The sequence below is a fragment of the Mustela nigripes genome, chromosome 2, assembly GCF_022355385.1.
Source record: "Mustela nigripes isolate SB6536 chromosome 2, MUSNIG.SB6536, whole genome shotgun sequence".
NCBI classification, from domain to species: domain Eukaryota; kingdom Metazoa; phylum Chordata; class Mammalia; order Carnivora; family Mustelidae; genus Mustela; species Mustela nigripes.
In genome coordinates this window covers 107,709,626-107,730,152 of record NC_081558.1, presented here as the reverse complement: position 1 = coordinate 107,730,152, position 20,527 = coordinate 107,709,626, and the positions used below count along the sequence as shown (strand labels likewise).

General features: G+C 39.2%; 1 protein-coding gene across 1 annotated transcript in view; it reads right to left on the bottom strand.

Annotated features, from left to right (window-relative positions):
• Positions 1–2,572: 2,572 nt before the first annotated feature.
• The window catches only part of CLDN1 (claudin 1), an 84,219-nt gene continuing 66,264 nt past the window's right edge, over positions 2,573–20,527 (bottom strand). The window contains exon 4 of the mRNA XM_059391289.1: positions 2,573–2,769. Coding sequence (XP_059247272.1) covers positions 2,664–2,769 — 106 coding nt within the window. The 3' untranslated portion in view covers positions 2,573–2,663. The remainder of the gene's footprint in view (positions 2,770–20,527) is intronic.

The window sequence follows — 20,527 nt, the reverse complement described above, 5'->3', positions numbered from 1 at the left end:
AGAACCCTAGACATGGGACACGGAAGAATGAAAAGGTATGCTGTGCTTATTGAAGGAAGATCCATTATTATAAATAGGCACGCTTTTCCCAAATTTAGCTACAAATCAAACAAAATCCCAGAAAAATCCCAAAAGATTTTTATTTGTTTGTATATTGGAATGTTCCGAATTGGTTCTAATGTTTAAATGAAAGGGAAAATGTGAAACAATAACCCCAAAAGGTAAAGAACTTGTTTAAAATGTAAAGACACTATATGTTAATTAATTGAATTTAAATTAAAAAATAAAAATTTTAAACGATCACAAAAAGTATCATAAAATAATAGTTATTAAAAGATATAAAATTATGCAGAAATAGATCTATAGGCCAATTGAAGAGCACACAGAGGCCAGAAACAGAATCATGAAAAATATTGAAATGAAACTGATGATTAAAGTGACATTTTGAATCGGAGGGAAAAAGAGAGCAAGTGTTCAATGAATGGTGTTGCCAAAATGTGTTGTGCATTTGGAAAAAGAAAGTAGTTATTTTCAACTTCAACCCATATATCGGCATAAATTCCTTATGGCTTAGAGAGGTAAATGTAAAAAGCAAAACTATAAAAGTGTTAGGGAGAAAATGCAGGGTAATTTTTATAACCAGATGGTGGGGGGAAATCCAAGCAAAACACTACCCTGGAGCCATAAGAAAAGGTTTGACACACTTAACTACATAAAAATTTTCAATTTCTCTGTGATGACAGACACCATAAACAAAGTTAAACAACAAGTGACAGACTGGAAATTACATTCGGGATATAAAAGTGCTTCTACATGTACACATCAATAAGAAAACAAGCCAATAAAAAAAGGCTCACATGATTTGGACCGGGATTCACTGAAGAAATACAAAGGGACAATAGACTGGTAAAAAGATGCTCATGCTTGAAATGGATCAGAAAACAGCAAATCAAAATCAGGTATTTTTACTTCTTTTTAAAGTCTGGAAAGACTAAGAACGTGTAATAACATGCGGAAATGAGCGCTCTCAAACACTCGGGAAGAGTAAGCAACTGGTGAAGCCGATTTGGAAGGCAGTTTGGCAGAATCTATAGAATTTCTAAATGTCCATATTTTTGACATAGCAGTTCTACTTCTGGAATGAATCCTCAGGAAATAGTCACATATGTTCGCAAAGATTTATGTTCATTGCTTCATTTTTTTAAAAATAGTAATGACAAATGGGAAACATGGCAAATCAAACGCATTTCTTTTGTTTTCCAAAACCTGTTGCTCTCCTGAATGTCTTCCTTCCTCCTTGCCCCTGAGATTTCATCCTTTTCATCTCCTCCCCCTCCTTGGGTCACAGTTCCCAGGATTGTGTTCTAAGTCTTCCCTTCCATCTATCTTCATTTCCTTGGTGACCTCCTCTGGCCTCTTGGTTCTGATTCAATATCTGCTACTCTCTACTTGGCAATTTATGCTTCTATCCCGTATACTTCTCTGACCTCCAGATGCCTGCTCACATCTCCCTTTCTGTATCTTGTATGTATCCCACACATAACTTGAAAAACAAACTCTTGATCTTCTCTTCCAAACCTCTTCTTGCCTCCATCTCCTAGATCTCAATAAATAGAAATTTCATCATTCCAGGAGCTCAGGCCAAAATTCTAGAAGCCATATTTGAAACACTTTCTTCATATTCAGTTTGCCAGAAATTCATATAGCCTGACTTTGTAGTCTAAAGATATACGAAGATTCCAAACACTGCTCACCAGTTCCATTCTGAAGACTCCGGTTTGAGCCACTACCATCTCCCACCTGAATGACAGAAAGAGCCTCTGAACTGGTCTCCAGAGTACCATGCCTCGCTGTGGTCTACTTTTAACAGAGCAGATAGCATGATTTTTAAATGAAAAGCAGATCCTGTTTCTCTTCTGATTAGAAGTCTCCACTGGCTTCCCACCTCACTCACAGTAAAAGCCAGCATTTTTGCCAAGTCTTACTAACCTTACCTCAACATCACTTCCTCTCCTCCCAGCACACCCCTTCCTTGACTTTTTCCCCTCTCTGTGAACCCCCACCAACACTGTTTCCTGATTCACCCTACTCAAGACACTCTGCCCTCCTTCCCAATCTTTCAACTCCAGATGTAACCTTGGCATAGGGCCCACCCACTTCCTGTTCCCTCTGCCTGTATTTCTTTACTTAGTCCCTGACCTATTTTAGCCTTTACTCAAATATCACGTTCTCACTGAGCCTCTCCTGACCACCCTATTTAAAATTGCACACTTCGGTTTTTACCATCTGACGTAGCGTATATTTTATGCTTTACAAATTTGTGTATTTATTTTCTGTCTCCTCCAATATTGTTTTTAACTGTTTGTTGTTGTTGTTGTTTGGTTCCTTGGATAATTCTGTTTATTATTATTCACTCATATACCTCCAGATCTTAAAATAGTTGTTGGGCACGCAGTAGGTGTTCCATAAGGATCTGCTGATTGAAGGAATTATGGACGTCTACCGATAGGAGAGTATCATAAGACACTGATCTTTAAAATTTGTCATCTGTTCCTCAAACGGCCTTTGAGAAACAATGACATTGACTTTATTTTAATAATGATGTTTTATTGTGGGGCACCTGGGTAGCTCAGTCGGGTAAGCATCTGACTCTTGGTTTCATCTCAGGTCATGATCTCAGGGTCCTGAGGCTGAGTCCCTGGTTGGTGCTCAGAGTAGAGTCTGCTGGTGATTCTTTTTTCCTCTCCATCTAAATGAATGAAGAATGGTCTAAAAACAAATGAACAAATACATAAAATCTTTAAAAATAATGTTTTATTGCAAAATATATGATTTCTGATGTTTTCAAAGTGATGTACATGCTTTAAATATATTTTCATCAAAATCTAGGTGCTAAAAATTTACTCATTCAACTTATGAAAAATATCTGCCATATAATCCAAATAGCAATGACAGTTCTTATATTTGTGTCACAAATATTTTGTTTCATTTTCAATTCAAACAGTATATAAAACCTGGGACAACAATCTCATTTCCAATTCTAAGCTCTTCCAATTGCATGATAAAATTGATATTATCTCCCAATATGGTAAAACATTTTGTTCCTTGTTCCTCCTGACCCCTTCCCCCCAGAAGCTAAGCATTCTCCAACTGTCTTTTGATTTGTACCCCAAATCATTTCTATCTTGAGGCAATTGCATCATAGTGAATGATAAGGATTGGTGAGAGTGTGATTCTCTGCTGTTAAACAGGTGAATGGTGATTGATTGATTGATCACAAAAGTGCAGACAGAAGAGGAAGACTTTCAGACAATAGAATCATTCTCAGGCAAATCAATTTTAGGGAAAAGTTCATTTGAAAGTCAAAGATCTGGAAATAGTTTACTTTCTCCATTCCCATCCGTTCTTGGAAAATCTGTGTGCAACCCTGGGTACTCAGACACCCATATTATTCTAAAGATAAATCATATTGTGGAATTCTATGCAATAGTTATTTTAAAAAATGATGAACATATTCAGAAATTTCCAAGAAATCATCATAATTAAACACACACACACACACAGACACACTCAAGTTACTTAGCAATGCTTCTCATTGATCTTTTAAAAATGTATTTGACATATTTGTATATGCACATCAATTTATAGAGGGGGACCACAGAATTTGCACAAAGCTATCCATAGTGGGTACCTGTGAGGGGGGGATGGTGGAGTAGTGGCTGGGGGCCATGGAATAAGATTCACACTCTGCTCAGCCAGTTTTACATTCTTAAAATATTGGTTAAATTTCATACATGAGTTAAGGAAAACTAATTGAAATTAATAAAAATTAAGAGAAATACTAGGAGACCCTGATATTGTAGTGCTGGTATCATCTTTTAATTTTTTTTCTTAGAGCAGTTTAAAAATATTATAGAATATTCCCAATAGCTTTACATAATAAAAACCAGTTGCAACAAACTCCTACTTCCCTTTTCTCTTTTACAGCTGCTATTTTCCTACCCCATACTGCTGATAGTCACTTTCAATCTCATCATGTCATGAGTTTTGTTACAGCTCTTTGTACCTATATCAGTTCCTCCCACTAGATGGTTCCATAAAAGACTATGCCATTTTCAACTTTGCAATCCTTACACACTGCCTGGGATAGAGTAGGCTCTCAGTGACATTTTTGAATAAATTAATAAATGAATAAATGAATGGAAGTAAATGATCTGTTCTCTTGTTCTCCCCTTTGTCTCATTGATTAAAAACCAATTTTTTTGAAATTTTATCTTGCATGCCTAATGATCTTCTATACTTATTGGACAGTGAGTTCTAGACATTTAACACACTTACAGACATTATCTCATTTTTCTTCCCCTTTTGTGGTGAAGAGCCATGGGTAGACCTAGACTCAGCTTACACACAGAGAAGTAGAATCCCACAGACTGAAAGTATCTTTCTAAATGCACTGCCACAGCCACTGTGACCATTAGGTTATAAGTGTTGATCTGGCAACATGAAGAGCCATGGGTGACTTTACTACATGACCAATAGCTCTTTTAATAGAATATCATGATATTTGGTATTTCATAGTTATTCTAAAATAAGTCTGACACTGGCCATTCCTTCTTTAGTAACTTAGATGTCATTTATTAAATCATATGTTAGAAAGTTTCTTAAAGATTACACAAAAAAACCCATACCTGGGGTGCCTCAGTGGCTCAGTGGGTTAAGCTTCTGCCTTTGGCTCAGGTCATGATCCCAGGGTTCTGGACTCAAGCCCTGTATATGGCTCTCTGCTCAGCAGGGAGCCTGCTTCCTCTTCTCTCTCTCTGCCTGCCTCTCTGCCTACTTGTGATCTCTGTCTGACAAATAAATTAAAAAAAAAAAAAAAAAAGATACCCATAGCTAGTTTTTGAAATCTTTTTTTTTTTTTTTTTTTTTTAATACCGAAGAGATGGGAGCCTGGGTGGCTCAGTCCGTTAAGCATCAGACTCTTTATTTCAGTCAGGTCATGATCTCAACATTGTGAGATCAGCCCCACATTAGGCTCTGTGCTCAGCTGGGAGTCTTCTTGGGATTCTTTTTCTCTTTCTCCCTTGGCAGTTCCCTCTGCCCTTCACTGCCACCCCCCCCGCCAAGTAGATAAATAAATATCCCAACAGATATTATTTGTCAAAGGGCAAAGGAGAATGGCTATTTTTATGATACGATATCTATTTGTGTGTGCACATTTATCAAAGTACAAAGCAAGATGGAAATTTACAAAAACAGTAAATTTTTATTTGTGTTTGAATTCTGTAGTGCTTTTGGTATTGAATATTAAGAGCAGCAGCAATTAAAACAATGTCAATAAAACAAAATAACAAAGTCAAGGAAGAAAATGGTAAGAAATTTCAGTACCTTTCTCCTTGCGTCCCTGGAGATAGAGAACTTCTGTGGCTTAAAAGCAATAAAGTTGCTTCTGGTTATAAAGAAATCGCTACAAAGTTCTGTGAGGTGCAGTGTTAGGACAGTGTTCCAGGCCCCTAATTGGTACCGTGTTTTCCACATTTATTTCAAGCTGACCCAAATAGAAATGTAGTATTTTCAGAGACAGAAATGAATAGAAGGTAGATTGTTATAACTACAGTATAGAACCTCTGAACTAACAGGTGTGGTCCAGCTCAAAAGCAGTATTATAGTTTTTCTTAAAAGGAGACTGCCTTACTCAACTGAAGCATAATTAATTTCACATTTTCCAGGAATATATATCCACTGCACAAATGGAAATGACACAACAGAAGAAGCCAGAAAATTTGGGGAAAAAAACTTGATAAATGATAATTCCAAACCAGAAATTATACCTCCTTCCACATCAGTCAGATCTTCAGACTAAGTGATATATTAAGGTCTTATAAAAACATCATACTACTCTAATCACTGTAACCTTAAAATGCATCTTAAAAATTATCTTTACTCCTCTTTCACAATTACTTCTGCCTTTACTCTTACAGGATAGAGGAGGTTCTACTAAATATGAAAGTAATACATTGTATCGCCATGTAAAAGTATGACAGATAATTTGGACAGACAATTGAAAGACTGGTAGCAAAACTTCATAGATGACATTAAAAAAGAAAAACACAGGTGAGGAATAAATATTTGAAATACATATGACAGGTGAAATGTCCATATAATCAACACACAAAAAGGTCATTTTTATCAATCTCACTCAATCTCATGACCTTGAGACCATGACCTAAATGGAAATCAAGAGTCAGTCCTGTAACTGACTGAGCCACCCAGGCACCCCAACCACAGAGAAAGCTTTTTTTTTTTTTTTTTTTTGTAAAGATTTTATTTATTTATTTGACACAGAGAGAGAGTATACAAGCAGGGAGAGCAGCAGGGAGAGGGGGAAGTAGGCTCCCACTGAGCAGAGAGAAAGGAAAGCAGGCTCCATGCTGAGCAGAGAGCCCAATGTGGGGCTCCATCCCAAGACCCTGGGATCATGACCTGAGCCAAAAGCAGAAGCTTAATGACTGAGCCACCCAGGCATCTCCCTGAGAAAGCTCTAAATAAGAGCAATCGTTCTGAAGTTTTCCGAATGGTACACACTTGATCTAATCTCTCTTTTTCTGAAAAATAATCTGGACTAATTCCAATGTATCTCACGTTCTCAACTCTTAAGTGTTTCCTGGGTATGTCTTCTAGGAAACTCAGGTGAAGACAAGTGTTTTCCCTGCCTCCTCCTAAGAACCCTAACTGAAAGATTTTTCTTCTTTCTTTAGGAGTTCAGCTCCTCTCAGGCTCATACCATCTGTCTGTGTCTTTCACAAGTCCTCCACAAAACTATCATCTCCTGGCCTTACTCACACAAAACTCCATCTACAGAATTACTCTCTCCCCCTGCTGATGGTCATCACCACCATCGCATCATGCTCATTTTTATCATTACTGCCACAGATAACACCTGTAACACTTAGTACATAGCAGACACTGTTGTAAGCATTTTACATATTTTAATGCAGTTCCCACAAAACCCAGTGAGGCAGACATCGTTAACATCCCCATTTTGAAAAGGAAAAAAAAAAAATTCAGATCGAAGGTAACCACTTGCTTTAAGTCTCATAGCGTGTAAGAGGCACACTGGCATCTGAGCTCTGGTAGTCCAGCTCCAGAGCCTATGCTCTACACTGTGCATCCTGTCCTCGATATAAAGATTTATTCTCGAGGCCTTCAATGTCCAAGGAGATATTCAGAAGCTCTCATCTGCCAGTTCTTTGACCTTCTATTACTGGAGAAAACCCATGTTAACTCAAGATAATGGGTTTCTTTTTATATTAATTTCCACATTCTGAGCCTGGGTCCTTCTCAAAGGACCCTGAGAAAAGGTAGATATGATGGCTAATTTTATGTGCCAATTAGGCTAGGCTGTTGTGCCGATTATTTGGTCAAAAACTTGTGTGGATGTTGCTTTTTTTTTTTTTTAAGAGTTCATTTATTTATTTGATAGGCAGAGATCACAAGTAGGCAGAGAGGCAGGCAGAGAGAGGGGGGAAGCAGACTTCCCTGCCGAGCAGAGAGCCTCACATGGGGCTCCATCCCAGGACCCTGAGATCACTACCTGAGCCAAAGGCAGAGACTTAACCCACTGAGCCACCCAGGCACCCCATGGATATTGCTCTTAAGGTATTTTGTTGATGTGGTTAATTTTATGGTCAGTTGACCTGTGGGTGGGTCTGATCCAATCAGTCGAAGGCCTTGGGAGCAAAAGCTGAGATTTCTGAAGAATTCTGCCTGAGCGTATATAACGTAGAAATCCCGCCTAAGTTTCCAGCCTTCTGGACTGTTCTACAAATTTCAAATTTCCCAACCCGAACAATTACATAAGTGAATCCTTTAAATCTCTACTCCTTTCCCCTTATCCTCCTCCAACTCCACTATGTACACACACACACACACACACACACACACATTTCATTGGCTGTGTTTCTCTCGAGAACACTGATACAGTAGATAGGAAAAAAATGTAAAATGTGAGTTTATTATCAAGTTGGTTAACCATGTAACAAAGACTTGAAAGATGAAACAGAGGAGAGACAGCTACTATGCAGTGCTTTGTAAATGAAGTAATTAACCTATAATTAATGATACTCCTTTTCATCCCAGTGAAAATTTGGGGCAGCTGACAAATAAGAATGTGTGCCCCTTGCCCACTAGGTAATCACAGAATAAATATAAAGTCAATAACCATCACATATAAATATTAAATGGATAATAAAAGAGGTAGAAGGAAAACGTGGTAGAAATAAAGAATTAAAAAAAAAAAAAGTGTTACTTCCTGAGTCTGAAAATCAGGGGCATATGATGGAAAGGCTGTAATTGATCTGACCCTTGACGTATCATTGTAATTTTCAGAGACAGAAATGGGAGGAGGACCTTTACGCTACTTTCCTGTAGCTAAGGGGACTGATTCTTCAGCAGTGAGTTCTTCAGCTCTGTGTCACGTTAATACTTGAACCTCAGCCACTAATTTGCATCCAAATTAGTGTAATGGTCTCTCCTTGTGTCAGGGTGTTGACATTTATTCATTTGAAAGCATGGCAATGTTGTAATTCTGCCCTATTCAAAGGATTAACTAATAAAAAAATGACTTCATAAAAATATTCATTCTATAAAAGATGTTATTTTGTTATAAATATTTATGGTTATTGGTTATTTCCAGCACAGCTGAAAATGGACTCCAAAGAAATCATAACAAGAATTGTATTTTAATACGGCCTCTAGAGTGTGTGGTCTTGTTACATTTTTATTACAATGTCTCAGTAATACAAGGTCTCTTAATGTAGCTATTAAAAATAAAATCAGTAGTGATTTCACAGATCTCCAATATTTATAAGCTGAGTAGTTCATCTCATTATTCAGAGCCCTGTGCAACACATTTTCCTGGGACAACAGAACCCCCTCAGCTCCGCTTCAAGGCTTAAACTGACAGCAATCAACTGTCACTTGAAAGGCCACAGTGACTAAGGATGGGAAAGACAATCTTCACGCCTATAGGTGGAGCCACGTGAACATAACTTCTAGAATTACTTGATTTAATTATTTATTTAACTTTAAATCATCCCCAGGCAGATACATTTCTCTCTCCCCCTCTCTCCCTCTCATTCTTTTTTCTCTCTCTCACTTTCTTTTTTTCTTAAGATTTTATTTATCTGTTTGACAGATGGAGATCATGAGTAGGCAGAGAGGGAGGCAGAGAGAGGAGGAAGCAGGCTCCCCGCTGGAAAGAGAGTCTGATGCAGGGCTCGATTCCAGGACCCTGGGATCATGACCTGAGCCTAAAGGCAGAGGCTTTAACCCACTGAGCCACCCAGGTGTCCCTGATTCTTTTTTTTTTTAACAGAGAGGCCAATTTTTCTTCACCAATCTTTGGTTATTTCTTTCTTTCAGTTTGTTTCTTTCCTTGTTTCTTTTTCCAAATGTTCCTTCTTTCTCCCTTCTTCCTTCATAATAATAAAAGAAATTACTGAAATATATTTCTTATGTTAAAATACAAATTTGAAGGGATCCTTGTGATAGTCTACTCTGGTCTCTCCTGCCTGGATTTTGAGGACTGAAGTGTTAGGGATTTCAGGGTTCATCAGAAATCTTACTATCCCAGTTGACTAGGCATGTAACAGGAGCCTGAGAAAAAAGTTCATTTCTTTCCGTTATAGCTTTCCTGCTTCTTGCCCTCTCAAGAGAGAGTGCTTTTCTCTTTATATTCAATATCCTAAACCTAGTTTACCTCTCAATGCCATTACACAAGGCTCACCTTTCCTCAAAAAATGTTGAAGGGGGTTGTTTTGGGTGGGGTGCTGGTGATGGCAATTCAGTTCTTTGCTCAGCAAATACTTCCCAAGCACCTTCAAGGTACTATTATTTTGATTAAATACTTCTCCTATTTTCGCCACTAACAGCTACTAAACCAGTAGGAAGGGGAAAAAAGGAACAAAGGGGACTGAAGTAATGAGATAGGATCAAATAAATTTCCACATTTAAAGTAAAAAAAGAGATAAAGTAAGAAAATGACCTTTCCCATAGAAACTGTCCAGACATCAAACCCCCAACTTCCCTTCTACCCTGTTGTCTTAATTACATGGAAATTTGTCACTTAGGTTTCCTGGAGAAGTCATAGATTTCTTCAGATCTCCAAAGAGGAAAATAAACATTTCTGAATTTATACCTCCTGAGGGCTCACACTGCAAAATATGCTGCATTTGAGTCTTAAGGAAGTGGGAAGCATCATTTTTGTTCTTGCAGAATTTGAAACTAACATGAAGGTGGAACTGACCCCTTTGGAAAAACAAAGAAGGTGAGAAGTTGTCATAGAAACATGATGCACATCCTTACGCATCCTGACCACACGGAGACAGGCGCAGCCCATAGTATGCCTTGGAAACCCTTCACGGAAGACACAGTCTTTAGCAGTCTTCAGAAGAAAAGTGATTCCACTCATCGGCCAAGAATGTGGGCAGAGTGCCACACAAGAGAGAAAGACTATGTGTATGCTCTAGAGACAAATCAACTGCTTCATCTGCGTAGGAAGGTAAATAAGTTTTCTGGTCAGAATAAAGGATAGGAGTTGGAGCAAAGCAAGCTCTTTTGGAGATAGTTGGAGGTAAGAGGCTTGAGAAACACTTGCGTTTTTAGAGGATTCAAGTGGTAATTTAGAATTCTATAACAGAAAATCATTCTTTTACATGTTACTAGGGAAATTTTGAAACCTCCATCAGAGTACACTGATATCATGCTTTCTGTGCACCTATTGTATTCTTGCTGATAAATATTCACATTTTGCCAAATGTTGTTATACTGAATGGATGTTATCACTACTGGACATGTAAATTATTTTATCTCCTGTGAGTTGTGGTATGCACTTGAATAGGTTATCAGAAGGGAATTATGGATTTTTAAGCCAGAAAGGGCTAAAACATTCATGGTAATAAATTCTCCTTTTAAATTAGCTGCCTACAGACCAAAAAACAGGGAAAAAATGACAAGTCCTTCAGAAGTTAGGGATTTAGCATGAAGGTCTGGCCAAGGAAGCTAATATAATGTAGAGAGGTCTTCATGGGAACAGTGCCTCTCCAGGAGCATAGAAAGAAATACAGTTTAAATGTAACCAAAGAAGACAAGCATTCTTGAAGCATGGAACCAGCAACCATAGGCAGAGAGTAACTATGTTTCATATACTCAAAGTGGAAATGACATTTGATAAAAAACTCAACCAAATGCTATGGAAGGTGTCTTACCCATGTTATTCCATTTAAATATCACAAACACCTTTTGCAAAAATTGTTTCCCCATTTTACCTGTAATTAACTAGGGCATAGAGCTGTGAAATCACTTGTTTGTGACACAAGACCACTTAGTGGTAGGACTAGAACTGCAGCCAGCTCAGTATTTGTTCCCTCACAACCAAACAACCAGAAAGAGGAAATGAGGTCTGCCTAGAGACCCAAGGCCAGAATGACGTCAGTGACTTCTGAGAGTGAACCATTTAGGGTGTTCTGACATCCCCGAGAAGACTATGTAGTCCACTTAAGAAAGTATCTTCTTGGAGCCTCTGAGTGGCTCAGTTGGTTAAGCATCTACCTTTGGCTCAGGTCATGATCCTGGAATCCTGGCGTTGAACCCAGCACTGGTGGGCTCTCTGCTCAGTAGGGAGCCTGCCTCTCCCTTTTTCTGCCACTCTACCTAATCGTGTTCTCTCCCTCTGTCTAATAAATAAATCTTAAAAAAAAAAAAAGAAAAAGAAAGAAAAGAAAATATCTCCTTCAAGTAGACTATGGCCAACTAAACCCTTATGCTTTTAGAAGTTACTACCCCCCCAAAATAAAAACCCAAAATAATCAAAACTCTTCAAAGTGTAGGGATAGAGGGCACATACCTCAATATCATCAAAGCCATCTATGAAAAACCCACCGCAAATATCATTCTCAATGGAGAAAAACTGAAAGCTTTTCCGCTAAGGTCAGGAACATGGCAGGGATGTCCATTATCACCACTGCTATTCAACATAGTACTAGAGGTCCTAGCCTCAGCAATCAGACAACAAAAGGAAATTAAAGGCATCCAAATCGGCAAAGAAGAAGTCAAATTATCACTCTTCGCAGATGATATGATACTATATGTGGAAAACCCAAAAGACTCCACTCCAAAACTGCTAGAACTTATACAGGAATTCAGTAAAGTGTCAGGATATAAAATCAATGCACAGAAATCAGTTGCATTTCTCTACACCAACAGCAAGACAGAAGAAAGAGAAATTAAGGAGTCAATCCCATTTACAATTGCACCCAAAACCATAAGATACCTAAGAATAAACCTAACCAAAGAGGCACAGAATCTATACTCAGAAAACTATAAAGTACTCATGAAAGAAATTGAGGAAGACACAAAGAAATGGAAAAATGTTCCATGCTCCTGGATTGGAAGAATAAATATTGTGAAAATGTCTATGCTACCTAAAGCAATCTACACATTTAATGGAATTCCTATCAAAGTACCATCCATCTTTTTCAAAGAAGTGGAACAAATAATTCTGAAATTTATATGGAACCAGAAAAGACCTCGAATAGCCAAAGGGATATTGAAAAAGAAAGCCAACATTGGTGGCATCACAATTCCGGACTTCAAGCTCTATTACAAAGCTGTCATCATCAAGACAGCATGGTACTGGCACAAAAACAGACACATAGATCAATGGAACAGAATAGAGAGCCCAGAAATAGACCCTCAAATCTATGGTCAACTAATCTTCGACAAAGCAGGAAAGAATGTCCAATGGAAAAAAGACAGCCTCTTCAATCAATGGTGCTGGGAAAATTGGACAGCCACATGCAGAAAAGTGAAATTGGACCATTTCCTTACACCACACAAGAAAATAGACTCAAAATGGATGAAGGACCTCAATGGATGAAAGGAATCCATCAAAATCCTTGAGGAGAACACAGGCAGCAACCTCTTCGACCTCAGCTGCAGCAACATCTTCCTAGGAACAACGCCAAAGGCAAGGGAAGCAAGGGCAAAAATGAACTATTGGGATTTCATCAAGATCAAAAGCTTTTGCACAGCAAAGGAAACAGTTAACAAAATCAAAAGACAACTGACAGAATGGGAGAAGATATTTGCAAACGACATATCAGATAAAGGACTAGTGTCCAGAATCTATAAAGAACTTAGCAAACTCAACACCCAAAGAACAAATAATCCAATCAAGAAGTGGGCAGAGGACATGAACAGACATTTCTGCAAAGAAGACATCCAGATGGCCAACAGACACATGAAAAAGTGCTCCATATCACTCGGCATCAGGGAAATACAAATCAAAACCACAATGAGATATCACCTCACACCAGTTAGAATGGCTAAAATCAACAAGTCAGGAAATGACAGATGCTGGCAAGGATGCAGAGAAAGGGGAACCCTCCTACACTGTTTGTGGGAATGCAAGCTGGTGCAGCCACTCTGGAAAACAGCATGGAGGTTCCTCAAAATGTTGAAAATAGAACTGCCCTATGACCCAGCAATTGCACTATTGGGTATTTACCCTAAAGATACAAACGTAGTGATCCAAAGGGGCACGTGCACCCGAATGTTTATAGCAGCAATGTCCACAATAGCCAAACTGTGGAAAGAACCTAGATGTCCATCAACAGATGAATGGATCAAGAAGATGTGGTATATATACACAATAGAATACTATGCAGCCATCAAAAGAAATGAAATCTTGCCATTTGCGACAACATGGATGGAACTAGAGCATATCATGCTTAGCGAAATAAGTCAAGCAGAGAAAGACAACTATCATATGATCTCCCTGATATGAGGAAGTGGTGATGCAACATGGGGGCTTAAGTGGGTAGGAGAAGAATAAATGAACCAAGATGGGATTGGGAGGGAGACAAACCATAAATGACTCTTAATCTCACAAAACAAACTGAGGGTTGCTGGGGGAAGGGGGTTTGGGAGAAGGGGGTGGGATTATGGACATTGGGGAGGGTATGTGCTTTGGTGAGTGCTGTGAAGTGTGTAAACCTGGTGATTCACAGACCTGTACCCCTGGGGATAAAAATATATGTTTATAAAAAATAAAAAATTAAAAAAAAACCCAAAATAAATAAAGTTACTACTTCATGTGATTTTCTGTCTTTGATGTGTTTGGGCATGAAAGGGAATTGTCCACACACAGAACACAGAAAAGGATTCTGAAAGGTGAGGCTAGATGGTGGCGGAAATTTCCAGAGTGGAGTAGATGGTTGGAGCTGATGAGTTGGAGAGGTGTTGAAAGGAAATCAGAAGGTGGAGAGTGAAGACAGACAGGGCGTGGGCTTCATCCTCCCTGGACTTTCCCTCACAGGTTGCCTATGTCTTCTTGTTTATAAGGACAGGTGTGCTCGTAGGGCACCAACAGTCTTTGGAAAATGTGTTTCTCAAAGTGTGATTTGTAAACAGTTGATGATACATAAAATTTGGGGTATGGGGATAAGCATGTTTAAGTTATATTGTAAGTTTCATGAGTATTAGGGAAAAAAATGGCCCTAAATTTGTGAATTCATGGATATAGTGAAAATTAGAACAAGGACAAAGTATCACAGGGATCTGGTCCTACCTGATCCATGAAGGACTACAAATGAGGTACTTGGTTCTTGGGACCTCGATTTCTACAAGACTGGAACAATGAAAACCTTATTGCAAGATTTATTGGACGATTTCAGATATGAAGGTATCAATGTAACTCATGACATCTAGTAGGTATTCAGTAGGCAGCAACTGTTACTACATGAGAGGTGGGATAAGAGAGGAGAGGGAATGCTATGGAATGATCTCGGCCCCAGAAACAGGAACCATTTTGATACTAACAGTAAGTGCATAAGTAGGAAGGGAAGGTCGGGTTTGGGTTTTTAGAATCACTTCAGAGTGGCTGGCAGGTATATGTATATGTTTATATTAGCATATATTATATTATATATAATATGCTTATATTAACATCCTCATTCTGAAAGTGAATCATTTTTATCCCCTTAGAGGTTTTCACAGTTATGCCATTTCTCTTAATATCCCCACAGAACACTAGGAATCTAAAAGGGAATTTCCAGGGGCCTTTGGGTGGCTTAGTCGGTTAAGTGTCTGACTCTCGATTTGGCTCAGGTCATGATTTCATGGGCCTGAGATTGAGCCCCACATCAGGCACCATGCTTATCGGGGTATCTGCTTGAGGTTCTCTCTCTCCCTCTCCTACTGCCCCTCCCCTCACTCATGAACTCTCTCTCTCTAATAAATAAATAAATCTTTAAAAAATAAAATAAAATAAAATGGAATTTCCTAAGTGAAAGCTGAACTTCTAGGATCTGGGTTCCATGAAGCGACAATGTTGACAGCTCTTAATGAAATTCTTGGTATCTGGATGGTATCAGCTTTCTTTGAATCATAGATCTTTTATCTTTCTCACTTTTGCAAAAGCAAATTAATGGTATTGTTTCCATGTGGCTGTGTTTCTTTACATAGCAGGACATAAAAATGTAAAGTCCTCTGGGAGGAAACAAACGTACACCGTGCATGACTGCCGGTGCCAGCAGACTGCTTCTATTTAATGCACATTTTTCTAAAGGTAAGCACAAACACATTCTTTTTTTTTTTTTTTAAGATTTTATTTATTTATTTGACACAGAGAGAAATCACAACTAGGCAGAGAGGAGGCAGGCCGAGGGACAGGGGGAAGCAGACTCCCTGCTGAGCAGAGAGCCCAGTGTGGGGCTCGATCCCATGACCCTGAGATCATGACCTGAGCCGAAGGCAGAGGTTTAACCCACTGAGCCACCCAGGTGCCCCACAAACACATTCTTTACATTTGTACAGTTCCTAATGAGATTATGAAGTACTTTCGCACAGATAATTTCACTTACTTTTCATGACAGTAGTATGAAATAGGTACTAATATTCTCATATTCTACAAGAGGCAGCAAAAGCTCAGATTTTGGTGTCTCTTTCAGCATTTCATAGTTAATGAGCAGTTGACCTAGATGATCTGACTCCACATCCAATACAGTTTTCACGATGTATCTCCATTTCTTATTTCCATTATTCAGTATAAGATGAACGTGAAAACATCTGTCCCCGCTCTTAAAGAACTCCCAGTTTCATTTGGCAAGGAAATAGAAACACACACACACCCATGAGTAAAATATCACCACAGGCAGAATACCAGCATATGATGCCAAGTGCCCTGTAGGTGTTACTCACCCCAGAGTTCATATGAACAGGGAAAAAGAGTTTGAGATCACTATGAGCTGGAGTGGTCAGGGCCATATCATAGAGGAGGTAAGAAGAATATTCTGGAAGAGTAGAAAACCAGGCACCATTTGAGATGATTGTAATAATCAAGCTGTCCTCCACCCCCAGGCTCTAACTCTCATCTGTAAACATTCCAAAACGAAAAGGACATTGCATTCTTGGCTGGAAATGAAACAAGCAAATGAATCATCTGAAAATGCAGGGTTGGAATAGATTCTCATGTGATTTGCATGCAAGATATCCATGTTCCCGGGCTCCCTGCTGAAGGTGTACATGCGGTAACCAAATCTGTGATGTCCCGCATCTTTCATGTTCCCTCCCCAGAGCCTGACTCATAAACAGGGTTCAACAAACCAAGCTATAACTTTCCTGGGTCAGGGCGCTAAGTGCTGTGGACAGGGACACAAAGGAGAGAGGTGTGGATTCAGGATCAGAAGAATGGAACTTTGTCCTAGTGTTGGAGCAACTGAGTATAACCTTGAACAAAGCACTTCATTTCTCTGACTTCTAGTTTCGTCATCTGTAAAATGGGCCTAATGATACCCTCCTATCTTACCATTTTGTGAAGAATACAGGAGGCCACATATGAGAAGGAGTCCTGAAAATGGTAAAATTTTATACTTTTACAGTTACTAAATTATACAATTACAAAATTTTACAATTTTACAAATGTATAGACTGTACAAATATACATGATATACAAATAATACAGAATGATTTCTAAGGGATCCTTTTCATAAAATCCCCTCTAAGTCTCCTTAGCAACTTAGCAAGTACTTGTTAAAAAGTGTTTTTGTCAGGGTGCCTGGGTGGCTCAATGTGTTAAAGCCTCTGCCTTTGGCTCAAGTCATGGTCTCAGGGTCCTGGGATCGAGCCCTGCATTGGGCTCTCTGCTCAGCGGGGAGCCCCTCTTGTCTGCCTGCCTCTCTGCCTACTTGTGATCTCTGTCTGCCAAATAAATAAATAAAATCTTTAAAAAAAAATGTTTTTGTCCTCATCATAATTCTCGTCAATACCTTGCCCTTCCCAAACTCCATTTTCCAGTGAAACCCTTGAGAAGTTAAGCCAGAATCACACAACTAGGTGTGGTGGCTGAGGGATTTCAACATCAACTTTCTGATTCTAAAGCCTGTGCTGCTTCTGTCACAGACCTCCTCTGTTCCATCTGAGGGTTCCTGAATATTTTGTATGAAGACCTATGGTGAAACCTGATCTGACCTCTGGCAATCCTTTCTGACTCAAAGACCTACTAATAAATCTAAAGTGCCCCACTCACAGAACCCTGCCTGATGAGGGAAGCATTACAGAATTAGAGGAAGAGCTGCTTCCTTTTGTGGCACATTCAGATCTTTGGGGTCTGTGCCAAGGAGCTGACGGGGGAAATTCCCACTTCACATTCTTCTTCTTTTACTTGGATAATTGAGATCTTAAATGACATCAGACTTTCTGGGATCTTTCAGGGAGTTCATTCTGGGCTGATTCCATCATCAGAATACCTCGGTTAGAGGACTCCTCCCCTGGGATTGCTCAAAGCTGGGGCTGACTAGGCTCACTTTCGGTTACCTCAGGGTGGCTACGTGGAACGCAGCAGAGTCTGCTTACGTTGAAGGCCTAATTCAATTGCTTACTAAAGGTTCTTGAAAAATATGACCGGATGTCCTCCTGCTTTATCTTTTATCTTTCTGATCAGATTCCCAGTCCTGTCACAGAAAACACACTTGGGATAGAAGGCAATAGGCAGCGGTTTGAAAAGTTTCAGCAATGGGGGATTTATTTACAGCTGAGAACCCAGGGATTAGCTATATTCCACTTAATGTAATATGCATATGGGAGCAAAAGATTTAAAGAAGAAAACAATCACCAAGGGAAAAATCCAGAGAATAATGAAGACAGTTACGGCTGTGCTTTGACACTTCTTGGCCTTACAAGTATGCAAAATGCAGTCCTACCCAGAGATGAGGCTTTAACTGTGTTCCTTAAGAGTTTCCTCTTAAGGAACTCTGTTCCTCGGTTTCCAGGGCGGAGAGACCCAGCCCTGCCATATCTCACCCCCTTCCTGTCTACCCTAGGGAAGCAGCACAACAGTTTCTAGAGACGCTTAAACCAACATACCCACCAAGATCCTTATTATGTAGCCAGACTCTGAGCTGTTCTTAAAATGAGTGCTAATAGCCAGATGACTACTTCTGTTCAGTTCATGTCAGTGGGAATATCCACTAAGCCTCTGTATCTGTCACTGGAGCCCCAGCAGCTGTTCAAGATGCATTTAACGCCTGCACAGTCTTCAGATACCCAAAGATCTTTGCTCAAGAGTGTTCATTCAGCCTCAGTGTCCGTCACCAGCTCTACCTTTTCAAATCCCAGCACCATTAAGGCAATTCCTTCGTGAAGCCTCCTCTGATTACTCAAATAAAATATAACCACAGGTCATAGCCTGCGTCTACATGAGTCCTTGGTTTTTCTGTCTGTTTCAGAGTTGTTTGTATAATGGTCAGTCTCTCCTACTGGGCACCTGTAGGTCTGCTTCACCGGATGGTGTTTTTCTTGGTGTGATTTTACAAGCTCTTATAATACCTACTTTTCCTCATTCTGAAAAGTGCAAAATAAATCAGCATTAACAGTAAATCAGAACAATAGTAAACAATAATGAATCATCATAATAAATCAAGGTTAAAATAAGGAATGTCAGGCCTCACTCCTGCACTTTGGAGTAGGCAGATCATGATTATAACCCTCAAGCCCTGTGGTCCTTTGAGGTTACCTGTACACCCCAGAGGCTGTCCTCAAACCTGCAAGACTGGTTCTCCCGCCTCTGTGAAAAGAGCTCTTCACTTCAAAAAGAGGTTCCACCCTTTCTCATTTTATGAAACCTAATATCATGCTCTAACCTAACATACATATGTGCATCAGACTTTAAGAAGATTCTTTATCTTTAAGAAATCAGTATTTTGGCCTTAGTGGTATATGAAAAAAAAAAAGAAAATTAAAGTAAAAAAAAATACAATTATAAATACAATTTATTGTCTCCAAATAACTATATTTTAAGTTCTTTTTTATACTGCTATATAGATGAAAGCATTCCAAACACTTCTGAGCAAAACTAACAATTATTTCATGACCAGGACTTATAAGGGAGAGATGGCTTTCAAGAAAACACTTATGTTCACACATAAGAGCTCTGTAAAGGATTCCAAAAAGGAAGTAGTGGAGGAGTGTTCTTTGAAGAGGTCTCCAATAGCCTGAGACTTACAGGGTAGATGAAAAAAATTAGAAGGGGGAGCTTGAAGTGACAAAATATTGCCAGGAAATGACAAAATTTTGTGGGAAATGACAAAATATTGTTGGTGGAGTAGCTGATAATGGAGGGGTATGCATGTGAGGGGCACGAGTACTGAGAAAAATCTCTACCTTCTATGCAGTTTTGTTGTGAACCTAAAACTGCTCAAAAAAATTAAGTCCTAAAAAAAAAAAAAATGGCTTCAGTTACTGCCAGATGTCCCCCTGGAAAGCAAAAACCTGGCTGGGAACCACTTCCTTAAATTTGTTAGAAATGCAGACTGTGGGCTCCACCCAAGATCTACTGAATCAGAAGCTAGACGAGATGAACCATGAAAGACTATGGACTCTGAAAAACAATCTGAGGGTTTTGAAGGGGTGGGGGGTGGGAGGTTGGGGAAGCCAGGTGGTGGGTATTAAGGAGGGCACAGATTGCATGGAGCACTGGGTGTGGTGCAAAAACAATGAATTCTGTTATACTGAAAAAAAATGTTTAAAAAATTGTAGTATTAAAAAAAAAAAAAAAAGAAGAAGCAGCAGCAGCAGCTAGGGGAGAGGGTAGGGGAGAGGGGTGTGTTTCAACATGCCTTACAATTCCTTCTGAGGCAGCTTAAGTTTGAGAACAACACTGGTCTTACCTATACTCTTCCAAGCAAGTGTATCCCAGATGATACAGACTAGTATTCCTTAGTGCGTGGACCATGGATTACCTCCATCAGAATCACCTTTATTGTGTGCCAGAGTAGCATCTGGGGACCCACCCTAATGAATGGGGAAGATGAGAGTGATGTGGAAAGCAAGGATCCAGTTTTCCTGGGTTTTTTGTTTGTTTGATTGTTTTTAATGTAAGCATATTCCAATGGCTCTCATGGGCACAGATGTTGAAGTACCACTGACTGGTATTGTCTTTTCAGACTTTCTTTATTCATATCCCTAACAT